This window comes from Mastigoproctus giganteus, chromosome 4, assembly GCF_048544385.1.
Source record: "Mastigoproctus giganteus isolate SK-2022 chromosome 4, ASM4854438v1, whole genome shotgun sequence".
Lineage (NCBI taxonomy): Eukaryota > Metazoa > Arthropoda > Arachnida > Uropygi > Thelyphonidae > Mastigoproctus > Mastigoproctus giganteus.
The window spans coordinates 108,156,358-108,170,837 of record NC_143578.1 but is presented as its reverse complement, the minus strand read 5'-3'; the positions used below and the strand labels follow the sequence as shown (position 1 = coordinate 108,170,837).

The 14,480-nt window shown below is 36.3% G+C and overlaps 1 protein-coding gene across 2 annotated transcripts in view; it reads right to left on the bottom strand.

The window, feature by feature from the left end:
• The window catches only part of Use1 (Vesicle transport protein Use1), a 128,850-nt gene that overhangs the window by 69,329 nt on the left and 45,041 nt on the right, over positions 1 to 14,480 (bottom strand). For both annotated transcript variants that reach the window (XM_090371726.1, XM_090371727.1), the window contains one exon: positions 5,659 to 5,737. In XM_090371726.1, the coding sequence (XP_090227852.1) occupies positions 5,659 to 5,737 (79 nt within the window). The remainder of the gene's footprint in view (positions 1 to 5,658; positions 5,738 to 14,480) is intronic.

The window sequence follows — 14,480 nt, the reverse complement described above, 5'->3', positions numbered from 1 at the left end:
TTTTTTTGAACTTTTCTGGAGTTATCACTTTCATTAGAGCAGGGGTTATCTTGTATGAATTCTGAAACAATTAAACTGCTTAACCCAAAAATTTTATGAAGTTCAGAGGGATGCATCACCATATACCGTTTTCATGTGTTCATAAATGTGAGGTCTGTCACAAAATTAATGAGACTGATTTTATAAAAAAATGTTACTGTAAAATTTTCTACAACTGAAACTTCTCTCCCTCAAAGAAACTTCCCAAGGAAGCTGTACATTGTCTCTAGCACCCCTTCTATCCCTGGAAGCAGTTCTGAAAGCCTTCTTCTGTTAGGTCCTTCAGTGCATCGATTTTGGCCCACCAGATGTTGTCACTCATTCCAAACTGATATCCTTTCAGGTGATTGTTGATCTTTGGAAAAAGAAAAAATTTGTGTGAAATATGTTGGTTGTGGGAGCACAGAATTTTTCTGGAGTCAAAAACTAACAGGCACTGCGCAATATTAGGTTGCATTCTCATAATGCAAAATCCAGTTTTTGGCCTTTTAAGTTCTAATGTGCAGTACCCTTTTCTCAGCAGAAAGTTTGGTTGACAGTTTTACCCTGACACACAAACACTTTATGCTGATCAAAAAAAAAAAAAAAAAAAGATGAACATTGATCTGATTCTGGATTTGCTCATTTGTGTTTTCTTCAGGTGTGGAGAATTTACTGTGTGCCATTCTTCCTCTGCCATTTTGTTTCTAGTTCATACTCAAAAATTCATGTTTCATCACCTGTTATCACTCACTGAAGGAAGAACTCCATCTAACTTTCAACAGATGTTCTTCTGATTTTGCTTCTGTTCTTCAGTGAAATTTTTTGACACCATTTTCACACAAATTTTTGAGACCTATTGCATGACACTGGTGGGAAAGTGCCATGCATGATTACATCACCCTAGCAGCAATATAAATACAGTGCATATGGAGTCCAGTATTCTGTGTTGTTGTAATGGTTAAGTTTTCACAATTAACACCATGCAGTAAAAGTGTTGCTGCTACGTTGACTGCAGAATGACATTCTACACACAAAATAAATAGCTAAAAAGATTCACTGTAACCAGTCAACAGTGGCATGTTTATTATGTTATTGATCAGAAACTGGCAGTCTAAACAAAAAGGAAGGAAGTAGACGTCCACGAATATCTTCTGCAGCGTAGGTGATTTCTGGTTCATTTGTGTGTCCAAAACAGCATGGGAGGAGAAGGATACTGGAGTAAAGGCAAGTACTGCTACAGTATGTAGATGCCTTTTCTCATTCAGATTAGTAGAATGTCGCCCAAAAAAAAAAAAAATAAATAAAAATAATAATTTATGAAAGCCCAGCATATGAAGTGGGCAAAAGGGTTTGCTAGTTGCCCTGAGGATTAGTGGAAATGTGTTATTTTCTCTGATGAATCAATATTCAACTTGCATGTTTCAGATGGCTAGCAGACTGTTAGATGATGATAAGAAGAACTTCATCCTGAAGTACTGTCTCCATAGTGAAGCATTCTGCATCTCAAATGATATGGGACTGTATTTCAAATAGAGGAGTTGGTTGTTTTGAATTTGTGAAGGATACAGTGAATGCTGAGGTGTGCAAAGACATTCCTGAGACAAAATTACGTTCCCACAATTACAGGTTGCCAATTGCATTTTTCAGACTCTGCTACATGTCACATAACCAAATCTATAAGTACTACTTCATAAAATTGGCAAAGGTTTTAAATTTATGAAATGTTGCACTCTTATTTAAAAAAATTTTATTTATTTCACTGTCGCTACTGTCCACAGGTGCAAAAATTGTTGAAGGATAAATCAATTCACAATAATATGGCTGGGAACAGTCCAGACCACAATCCAATTGAAAATTGTTTGGAACAAAATGGGTATTTCAGTAGAGCAAAAGAAACCAGAAATATTTAGAGAGCTGCAGGAGACACCAATCCATTTTTTGTACCATGAAATTTCCCAGGAAGATCTTCAGAATCTCATCTAGTTAATGCCACAACAATTTAGAGAAGTCATCAAAGCGAGGGGAAGAGCCAACGAAGTATTAGTGTTCATTTTGTTGTGTTTTTTGGTTATATAGGTGCCTTGCATCCTAGTATGGGCAGAGTAATGAGGGAGGGGAAAAAAGCACTGCTTTCCTAGAATTTTTGTTATTATATGAACCATAAGTAATGTGCTGTTATTTTAGAGAAAAGTACTTATTTCATTGTACATTTACCTATAAGGGCATAAAAGTAAATTTTTCTGTGATTAATAGTTTCATATATGTATTGTTTATGTTCATTCAGTAATTTCTGAAAGATTAACTACCAATATAAAGACAGAACCTAAAAAATAGGTGATTAAATTTTTTTGAGCACCACTGTATATCAGTTGAATTTTAAAATCTTTAAATAGTTCTGTTGAAAAAGATAAAATGTTTATGCTGTTAATATAATACTCCATTCTTATATTTATGCAACGTAAATATCGAAATTGAAAGGGGTAAGCTATGATGGAGGAAAGGGACACAGACAGTCATGGAATATATAGCCAATATAACCTTGTTTAAAAACTGAAAAGTGAAGGAACCATTAATATGGAACTTTCTTAATATAGAGTTACTTAATATACTTTCTTAATACAGGCATACCTCGGTTAACGTTACCTCTGATAACGAAGCTTCGATATAACGAAGTCCGCAATTTCAAGCCCCATTTAACAAAAAAAAAAAAAAAATATTCCAGTTTAATCACCTGAAATCTAAACAAACTGAAGAAATTACGGAAACTTTTGGGGCTTCTCGTGGTTGGTTCGAGAAATTTAAAATACGGGCCAGGATTCATAGTGTAAAATTAACAGGAGAAGCTGCAAATAAGTTTCCAGAAAAACTAAAGGAAATAATTGAACGTGAAAATTTTCCACCAAATTTGGTGTTCAGTGTTGACGAAAGCGGTTTGTTCTGGAAACGGCTACCAACAAAAAGCTTCATTTCTATTGAAGAAAAATCAGCTGCTGGGTTCAAAGCAGCCAAAGACCGTTTAACGTTATTCTTTGGATCAAATCGTCTGGCGATTATAAATTAAAATTGTTATTAGTTTACCATTCAGAAAATCCGAGGGCGTTAAAAGGTAACATAAAAATGAATTTACCTGTAATATTACTGAATTTACCTGGAAAGCAAATAGAAAAGCGTGGGTTACCAAGGAGTTATTTACTGGTTGGTTTGTTAACCACTTTTGTTCTGAAGTAAAACGGTATTGTCAAAAAAAAACAACTTTGAAGAAAAAGCTCTTTTGTTGTTAGACAATGCTCCGGGATATCCTACTGATCTTAACACGTTGGACACATGCATTCCTGTCAAAGTTGTTTCTTCCAGCAAACACAACTTCCCTGATTCAACCATTGGATCAGGGAGTAATAGCATCATTTAAAGCTTATTATCTGCGTCGAACATTAAGCAATTTAACTGAACTAGAGGATAAAGTGGAAATGACAGTTAAAACCTTTTGGAAAAACTGTACCATTAAAAACGCAATTGAAAACATTGATAGTTTTTGGAAAGAAGTCACTAAGAAATGCTTAAATGGAGTTTGGCGCAAAATATGGCCAGAAGTTGTACTAGAAGAAGAAAATAACATCCAAGAAATTAGAAATGAAGTTATCCAGATGGCTCAATCAATAGGTTTCGAAAATGTCGATGAAGAGGATGTTAGAAATTTATTGAATGCAGAAGATGATGGTTTTTCAGTGGAAGATTAGAAAACCTTGTTAGCAACGAAGACAAAGATAATGAAGACGAAGTTAAAGAAGTTCCTGCCGAAAAAGTGTTAACAACCGAAGATTTAAAAAGGTGCTTAAATGACATTGAAAACGTTTTAAATTTTTTTAGTGAAAATGATCCTGATTTAGGAAGAAGTTTTATTGTTAAGCGATCAGTGTTAAATGCAATAACTCCGTATAGGCAATTGTTAAATGAAAGAGAAAAAAAGCATAAGCAATCAACTTTAGACTCATATTTTAAAATGTGATTTCACTTTGTATGTAAGTTGACTGTTTATTTAATAAAACTTTTCTTTGTTCGAAAAAAAAAAGCGTTTCATTTTCTTTACGTAGGAACGTATCCCTATTCTGGCCATAGTATTTTTACCTCTGAAAACGAAGTTTCGCTTAACGAAGTAATTTCGTGGAACGCATCCTATTCGTTATTCGAGGTATGCCTGTATATAGTTTCTCTTTGGATATTTAGGAAATATGTGGATTAGATATAGTCTGTATGGCTTTGATTTGAAGTTGCGAAATAAGCTGTTTATGAAAAATTTCTTGACACTTTCACTACTGGCTTTCCGACCGGGACTGAAAACCATGGGATTCAGTCAATCCAGATTTAAATCTGGATTGACTGTCCAGTCCATTCAATCCATATTTGTGTTTAAGAAAAGCAGTTAATGTGCTAAAAAGGATTATTTCATGTTTTAGCCTCCACCCACCAGATAAGGCAAAAATGAAAAACCTATATTAGCGAGAGAGAGAGAGATTGAAAGGAAAGTGATTAACGATTAACAGGCCATTTGTTTTCCTTGCATTTTGAATTTTTCTTTACTTTTTTTTTTTTTTTTTTTTTTATCTGTACTTTGAATAGATTTCTGTTTATTCAGTGATTCATTATCCATATACTCCTTTGTCTGTATATTCATCATCAATATTGGTCTAGTTGCCTTTTATCTTATATTTTGTTGGGGAAATCTGTATGTGTTATAAGGAAAAGTGAAACCTGTATCACATTATGTAACAAATATACTACATAATTCATGTTCCTGTTTGTAATATCAACATGGAAAATGGGGAGATTGAACTCTTCTTCATGGCAATTTAATTGGCTAATTTTTTTTGGAAGCTGTCTAAATAACCCAATTAATTTCATGTATTTTATATAATTCACAATTTTTCCATAAATTGTTTATTTCAAGGATTATATAATTCAAATAGTACCATATACACTTCCAGTGATCTTAAAAAAGCAGTTTAAGAAAAATTTTCCATAAACAGATTATTTCAAGTATTTAGTACAATTCATATGGAACTAAATATTTCTAATCATCTGAATGAAGTGGAATTTGATTGACCATTAGCTGTTAGTCAGAATTAGTAAAAAACCAATGAGAGATAGGCTTGATGTAGAGTGCACTGGTTGGCAGACCAACTGTAATAAGTGTGGGAGAATTTTCCATGGCTCTACTGAGTAAGCTATAAGTATAGTAAGAATATTATCCTTTGTAAAGTTTGGAAATCAACCTGTCAATCATCATTATACTTGCGGATATATTAATTTAATTTATTTGATAGTTGAGTAACTGAGAAATTGAGAATAAATAAATTCACAATTAAAGAGGGAGGGGGTAATTGATGCAAACACATGATAGTACCACAAAGCGACAATATCATAAAGTTAAAATTTGTAAAAAATATGCATTTACATAGGCAAGTGGATTTGGACAAGTAGATTTTTCAGTCTTATTTCTTAACCCTTGATTGATTATGATGTTAGCTCACTAAAAGCTGATTTTAATAAATTTTAATAAATCATACTTATCCAACAGAAGACAGTGCTCCAGAGCACATTAAAAAAAAAAAAAACAAGTTCAAGATCAAATAAACTCACCAGTTTTTCAGCTTCCACTATTCCTTTTAGGAGGTCAACTTTTCTGGAATATTCTCCTAATGTTTCTTTGTTAGGCTGGCTGCAGGCAAGGGCAGAAGAGTGAATTGCATGAGTTTATTATTATCAAAATTACTACATTACATACAACAGCACAAAAAAAAAAAAAAAAAAAGTGTGCGTGTGCACATACAACAGCAGTACCTCTTTACTAGAGGGATTATAAATACCTAAATATTACTGCCTCTGTCTAACAGAGTCCAACATGATTTCTGTAAACCACAGTCATTCTTAATCAATCAGAGTCAATTTCTTCCTGGTTCATAAACTGCTTAACTTTTCCCAGTCTCTTGAAATATGGTAGCAACTTAGGACAAGAACAATCTTCAATGTGGAATGTTTTCCACTGAAGAAAACCAAATCAGCCTGTCATCATGACCAGAAAATCTGCAGTTCTAATGCTGCCTTTATCAATGATTCACACAGATCCTTGCAAAGGCAGCTGCATCCAAGTCAACATTCCCCACCTGATTTCTAGTTAAGGCATTTTAAAACACAGATTTGGCACCAGTCATTTTCTGAATGACTGACATAGAGGAAAAGTCCACATAGAGGTAGCATACAGATTAATGAATCTAACAGATATGATAAAGAATCGACAGTGATATGCCTATTGCAAAATTTCACAGAATCAATTTTAAAATCATGCAGCCTTCACAATGGATTTTCTCACTTTTATAGCATATTGTTTGAAGGATAGCTATGAATCTAATATTATCCATAACAATTAAATAGAGTATTTTGAATTTCAATAGAAAGGCAATAACCAGGGCGAACAGAATTTCCAGGGATAAAAACCAGGATGAAATTAATTTTTAAGGTGAAAATGGCAAAAAAAAAAATTATCCAGGACAAAATATACCCTGAAGAAGAAATATTGGGCCATTTCTAAGACCAAGTTATAAAAAGCCAGGTCAATGTAATTTTATCTCCCTGGCTTCTCCAGGGCACACTAATTCACAGTGCACAGATATATATGGGATTTTATTTTTGCTTCAAGTAAAATTAGTATTATTAGTAGTAGTGGCACTAGCAAATGACACAACAAAGCAAGCTTATACAGCATCAGCCAAAAAAAAAAAAAACATGAACACTATCCTACCTCATCTCTAGGTTAGCCCAATGTTAGCTTTAAACACTTCAATCAGATCTCCTCATAGGTGCCTAGTTTCCAAGCAGTGCAATTTGCAGAACCAAAGTCTTTTGTAGTAAGAGTTTCCCCTTTTTTGTTCTTGACAAATCTGGTTGCTCTTCTCTGCACCCATTTTAAGAAATCTATTTCTAAGAAAGACACAGATTTATTAGAATGGGTGCAGAGAAGAGCAAGCAGATTAAACCTGCATGAAGTACTCAAGATGTGCTTAACCATTGCCTTATACAATGGATATTCACTTCTTTGTCCCACTTCCAACAACACTGCACATCTATCCTGCAGCCATCTCTTTTCAACTGAAGTTTCAATTTATCAATCAAATAACTGTAAGAACAAATTATCATGTTGTTCTTTATAAGAAATAAGAAAACATCATCTACAAGGAGTAACTACAAGGTACACAAAAATCAAAATACATTTTACAATGGAGAGTAAATCAATCACAAAATAAGAAAGAAAAGCAGCATGCAGGAAACTGACACAACCACAGCATTTATTATCCAAAAATCACAAAGAACATTTATATACAGTGGATTCCCACTTTACGATATTAATTCATTCCAGAGACACCATTGTATCATGAAAATATTGTAATGTGAACTCAATAATACACTGTTTTTTTGAAAATTCGTTCCAAGTCCTCGGAAGTTGAAATTTTTGCTATATAACTAAGTTATTTATCTCTATAAAAGGTGATTTTTATAACAGAAATTGTATTAGTTTTATATAGAATACTGAATACCATATTTTCCAGTGTATACCATGCACCTTTTATCTAAAAATAACTCTCCCTAAAATTGTAATGCATCTTATACACTGGCATAAACAGTAGAGCATGATACAAATTTAAAAAAAAAATAAAATAAAAAATTCTGATAGTGCCACACATTTTTACTTATTCCTTCCCCCCCCAAAAAAAATTTTTTTTTAAATAATTGGTAATTATAAACATTAAAAAACAAAAATCTTAATTTCATTTAACTTACATTGGAAAAGTTGTGTCAATGGTAGTGTGGTGATGGAGCTGGAAGAGAATCTTTTACCATCAAGATATCAGGACCATTTTCAGGATCTGGTGTTCTTTCCCATCGCTGCTTCTTGCTACTTATGGTATAAAAACTGTCCAAAGTTTTTTTGCTCTTGGCACTTTCTATGAAGGTTTTTGAAATAACTTAACACCTTATCTTCAAATTTGCAGGCCATCAATTCAGTGGTTTCAATATCAGGGTTTTTTTCTTACTGACCTCAATTTCTTGAGTTGTTGCTACACGGTCATCCTCCTCATGTTCCTCATCACTGTCATGCTCGCCCATTTGCTCTGATTCCTGGAGCTCCTCTGTTGTCAACTCCCTTCTGTGGTCTGCAATTAACTCCTCCACATCTACCGCATCAATCTCTAGAGCCAAGGACTCACCAAGAGTGATAATTTCCTGCTCTAGAACACCTTCAGCTTCAAATCCTTCAAAATCATGGATGACTGAAGGCCATAAGTTCTTCCAGGCTGCGTTGACGCACCAAGCTGAAACTTCATTCCAAGAACTGACAATCATTTGTACACACACACACACACACACACACACACACACACACACACACACACACAGTCTAAGATGTTAAACCTGGTCTTACAGAATTCCTTTAAGGTGATGGCTCGGTCTCCTGAAGTCTCTTCAAAGCACTTCGCAAGCATCTTCTTTGTGTAAATTTTTTTTAAAGTTGGCAATCACTTGCTGATCCATCGGCTGAAGCAGAGGGGTGGTGTTGGGTGGGAGAAATTTGACAGTAACGAAGTTAAATTGCTCCACGAGAGATCGGGCAAGTTGTGGATCATGACCCCAACAAATTAACAGTGCCTTTAAAGGAAGTTTGTTTTTTTTCTAAGTAACCTTTTACTGAAGGACAAAACACTTCAAATACACATTCATTGAAGAGGTGTCTTGTCACCCAGGTCTTCTTGTTACACGACCAGAAGACACCAAATCTGCTTTTAATGACCTTTTGCTGTTTAAACACTCTGGGAGTTTGAGTGGTAAACCAACACTGGATTAAGTTTAAAATCACCACAGGCATTGGCCCTCAATAGCAGATGCTTCCTGATTAGCACTGCAAGCTTCTCCATGCCTTATGACAATTTTAATATTGGATCTTTTTCTAAAATGGTTGAACCAATGCATTTGCTGGCTTTAAAGTCTCCATATTGCGTGTTTTTTTTTTTTTTAAGGAGTATTAGCAACTAAGGCCATATTGCTCCCAGGATATGCGGTGGTCATTCCCTGACCTCTCTGCATCCTCCGTATTTGGTGGTCACGAGCCAATGGTCTAATCAAGAAGCGTGGCTACGCACTGCTGCTCCTGCCCACCTGGTAACAGAGGTGCCCCATATCGCATATTACTAGCTGAAGGTGTTTTAGTCTTTAAGTCCTCAAAAATCTGCTTTGCACGTTCGCAAATATATTGTCCAGGAACTGTATCACCCCTCATTTGTTTTTCTTTTATTCACAGCAACAAACGCCTTTCCATTTCTACAATCAGTTCTCAACCTTTTTGGACTGTTAGATTCATCACTAACTTTTTTAAGGTTTTCTTTTGTTTCACTATGCAATATTGTACATTGACGAATTAAATACAGTAAATTTATGGAAAGTAAGCACAAAAAAAAAAATAACTTGAACTAAAGGATACAAAAACAAAACACATGCCCAACACATTTACAAATGCTGCTATTGGCTGAGACAAAGGACCATGTGGTCCGGTCAGAGACAATCGTAAACCAATGCATTAGCAAGAGCACATGATGCTTATATAGCATCGGCCAAAAAAAAACATAACACACCCTCTCATTTCACCCATCCACTCGCTCCAAACGTTTGTCTAGTTCTGCCTTGAATCTGTTTAAGCTATCAACTTCTACGACAGATGGAAGTTTGTTCCAGCAATCAACCACCCGCTGGCTAAAGGCAAACTTCCGCACATCTATCCTACAACTGTCTTTCCTCAATTTGAATTTATGTGCTTTCAGGCAATTATCCTGAGCCAGAGAAAGAATCCCATCAGCATTGAGCATCCTCAAACCATTCAAGGCCTTATACACCTCAATCAAATCACCTCGCAGGGGCTAGTCTCCAGACACTGTAATTTTCAAAACTTAAGCCTTTCTTCGTAAGAGCAACCCTTTGATTCACTAATCTTTTTGCCCTTCTCTGTACTCTTTCCAACAGCTCTACATCCTTCTTAAAATGAGGCCTCCAGACCTGTATAAAGTACTCGGTGTGTGGCCTGACCATTGCCTTATACAAAGAGATAATCACCTTCTTATCCCTACTAGAAAAATTCCTGTATATCACTGACAAGACACCATGAGCTACTCTTGCAGACTGTCTGAACTGCTCAGAAAACTTCATTTCTGCCTGCACAATTACCCCCAGGTCCTTTTCATTCTCTTCCACTGTCAGTGCAGTACCACACAGTTGATACATTACTCTGGGGTTACTGCTTCCCGTATGCAGTACTTTACTTTTGTCAATGTTAAACTTCAGTTGCCACCTCTCAGCCCATCTGCTCAACTTTTCTAGATACTGTCATTAGTGTCATTAACAACCATGCTGACCTTCGTATCGTCTGCAAATTTGGACATTAAGCCTGATATACCATCATCAATATCGTTGATGAATACAAAAAACAACGGACCCAACATTGAACCTGGGGGACTCCACTAATAACATTAGTCCACGAACAGCAGTGTTCATTGATTATCACTCTGTCTTCTCCCACTCAAAAAGAAATGTTCGATGAACATATAAATAGAATTATTGTATTTATTCAATTTTTTTATCTCATGTGCAGGAAAAATTACAAAAAGCATGCAATTTAATAAAATTTCAAATTTATAAAATTACAAAAAAAGAGAGGAGACAGGCATAATGTTAGTAAGTTTTACTTCTCGGCATCTTTGCCAAAATCGACATCTTCAGCTGATAAATACGCTGCTGTAGAGAGTTAGAAGGGGTCAGCCGCTCAACCTTATGAAAGAACATATTAATGGATGACTGGACGATGGCTTTTTTGCTTTTTTCTTTTCATCGTAGATTTCTTTGTAGCAAGCAAGCATATCATTCACCCCCCTCTGTTAACTTTTAAGAATTGATCGCTGTCAGGATCCATCTATTCAAACCTCGCCATTGCCATCTCTCTCTCTCTCTCTCTCTCTCTGATGAAGTGTCTCGGCTCCTCGTTTGGTTCATCTTGAGCTTTATCAGCATTTTCTTCTTTCATTTTCGCTGCCGGCAAGTCAATACGTTCTTCATTGGATAATTCATTAGCTTCTTCCTCTATTAACTCCTCCACATGTTTGGCATCAACCACCAACTGAAGTAACTCTGTAACCTTTACAATCTTATCTGTAACCTCTTCGTATGATTTGTCTTTTTTAAATCCTTCAAGTTTGCGGACGATACAAAGGTTGGCAGGGTTGTTACTATTGATGCTATGCTGCTGCAACAGGATCTGGAAAGGTTGAGCAGATGGGCTGGCAAATGAAGTTTAACATTGACAAATGTAAAGTACTACATATGGGAAACAGTAACCCCAGAGCAACGTATCAACTCTGTGGTACTACACTGACAGTGGTATAGAATGAAAAGGACCTGGGGGTAATTGTGCAGGCAGATATGAAGTTTTCTGAGCAGTACAGACGGGCTGCAAGAGTAGCTCATGGTGTCTTGTCAATGATATACAAGAATTTTGCTAGCAGGGATAAGGAGATGATTATCCCCTTGTATAAGGCAATGGTCAGGCTACACCTTGAGTACTGCATACAGGTCTGGAAGTCTCATTTCAGGAAAGATGTAGAGATGATGGAACAAGTATAGAGAAGGGCAACAAGACTGGAGAGGGGGAACAAAGAATTGCTTTTACCAAGAAAAACTAAGTTCTGCAAATTGCAGGGTCTGGAGACTATGCATCTGTGAGGTGATCTGATTGAGATGTATAAAGCCTTGAATGGTTTCAGCAAGGTCAATGCTGATTGCATTCTTCCTCTTGCCCAGGTTAATCGCCTGAGAGGACAAATTCATATTGAGGAAAGACGGTTATAGAATAGATGTGCAGAAATTTGCCTTCAGCCAGTGGGTGGTTGATTGCTGGAACAACCTTCCGTCATTGTGGAAGTTGACAGCTTAAATAAATCCAAGACTGAACTAGACAAACTTTTGGAGTAAATGGATTGGTGAAATTGGAAAGTTTTTTTTTTTCTTTTTTGGCTGATGCTATATAAGTTTGCTTTCTTGCATCATGTGCCTCTACTAATTCTACTTGTCAAACAATAAAATGATGTGCACCACATATTCATATTAAAAATCAAAAAAAAAAAAAAAACTAGGAAAATTTTATTTTATTTTTTAACACAGGTGTTAAAAGCTATTTGGCTGAAATGTGTTGTATTAATGCACATTTAACCCTTAGTTCGTCACTCAGCAGTATTTCAGCAGTATTTGGCTGTTCATCTATTCTATCCACATAACCAAAATTCCCAATAACTGTTTTTAAAAATGTTTTCTTCAATTTCAGTAGCATCTGTCATGTACAGTTATTGAACATAGCATGTGGTGTTAATTTTAATGCAGTTCCGGGGTCCCCCCCAACTCAACATCAGGCAATGATGAATACAAAACTCTGTAAAGGCCAGATTCATGTAGTTAGCGAGTGTTCGTGTAGTATATTAGTGTGGGGTTGTGTTGTTCATCCAGCCTCTTAGCCTAGTGGCCTGTGTTTTCACACAGAAAGCTCTAGTTTACCAACCAGAACCACGAGGAGGCGGGCCTTGCAGTAAGGTGTATGAAAGCACTGGCAGAGAAAACCTTATCTATGGTAGCCAAGCTACAAACAGGAAGAGAGCCCAGTAAAAAAAAATTTTAAAAAAAAATGAAAGGTTGAAGGTGATAGTGGGGAGGAAGTGGGAGTGGGTTAAAGTGGTAGAGTTAAAGAGGGAGGCGGCAGTAAAGGCACCTGCCCAGTTGAGGGGGGGGGGGGGGCAGAAGAGGGTCCCGGTGGTAGAATTCCCATTTTTCCTCGGGTGGGAGTTGACAGGTGACAGTGGGATTACTCACCAGGCAAGGGGGTGCTCCCTTTGCCTAGGAGAGAAAGTACAAAGGGATAATGGGAATGAGCAGCAAACAGGCATTCCAACATAGGGATGCCTATCCCCATGTTGGAGCACCTGTTTGCTGCTCATATTTACAACAATAATAGGAATTAACTTTGTTCTTTCTCACACACACGCAAGTTTCCATTCATTCTTATAAGTATTGGGCTCACTGATTCATCTCCATTCTCTCTCTCTCTCTCTCTCTCTCTCTCTCTCTCTCCCTCCCTCTCTCCCTCCCTCTCTCCCTCCCTCCCTCCCTCCCTCCACGGGCCCATCAACTTACTATTACTATTCAGTTGGGGTGCAGTCCTGGCTGCAAGTTTGAATGTCAGAGAGATAGCAGTGGGTATGTTGGTGTTGTTAGTAGCTAGGACTAATGTGTTAGTAGATATATTGTTATTGTTATTTGGTTTTTTTTTAGGAGCATTAGCAACTAAGGCCATATTGCTAAGGGATATGCGGTGGTCATTTCCTGACCTTTCCGCATCCTCCGTATTTGGTGGTGACAGGCTCAAACCCCGGTCTAATCAAGAAGCGTGTGCTACGCACTGCTACGCCTTCCCACCTGGCTACGGAGGCACCTTTGTAGATATATACAGCAGACTCTTGATTTACCATGATTAGATTAACCAGGGCACTTGAAGACTCTAAATTAAAAAAAAAAAAAAAACGGAAATAATAAAATTCAAGTAATAACTAGAACAGGTATAAACCGATGTTTTGCTAGTTGTAAATATGCGACAAGAACTGGCGTTATAAGTCGTCATTATGAGATTATTGTGCCTATTATCTTGCAACCCCCACTTACTTCAACATCTACGGCTCAAAACACAAAAAGAAAAAAAAAAAAAAAAAGGCCAAATGTTTAGTTTGTTTTAGGTCGCGTCGACTGTTGTGTTCCGTCGCATCGCAAAATGACAAATTTGTTTGTTTATATGTCAGGAATGTGGCAATTTTTTTAGAAAATGCGAAAATGATGGGCAAACGCAAGAGTTGTGCTTTCAATTGAACAAAAACTTGAAATTATTCAAAATTTTGAAAATGGTGCATCCGTTAAAGCTCTAAAGAACCATTATAATGTTGGTAACCAAACCATACGTGTTATTTTAAAAAAATAAAGGGAAGTAGTACATGCGAGTAGTACGTGATAAGTTTTTTCATTTTTTTTATCTATCGCCATACTTTTTATGTAGGTTGCTGAACATTTTTTGATACAGCAAGTCCACGACTTATGTAGCTTTGGACTTACATTATGTTCTTTAAAATTTTTTTATGACTAAAGATTTCAAGTGAAGGGGACACACATTTCACCATAATGTAACAACTCGCACAATTCCAGCTATCAGTATTATCGAAAATGCAATAAGATCAAGTTTACTACCCGTTTATAATTAATTGCACTAACAGAAAAGCCCAATAAACTGGAAAGGGCAAATTTTTTTTATGGTAGTGACATCCAGAAATGTGCTT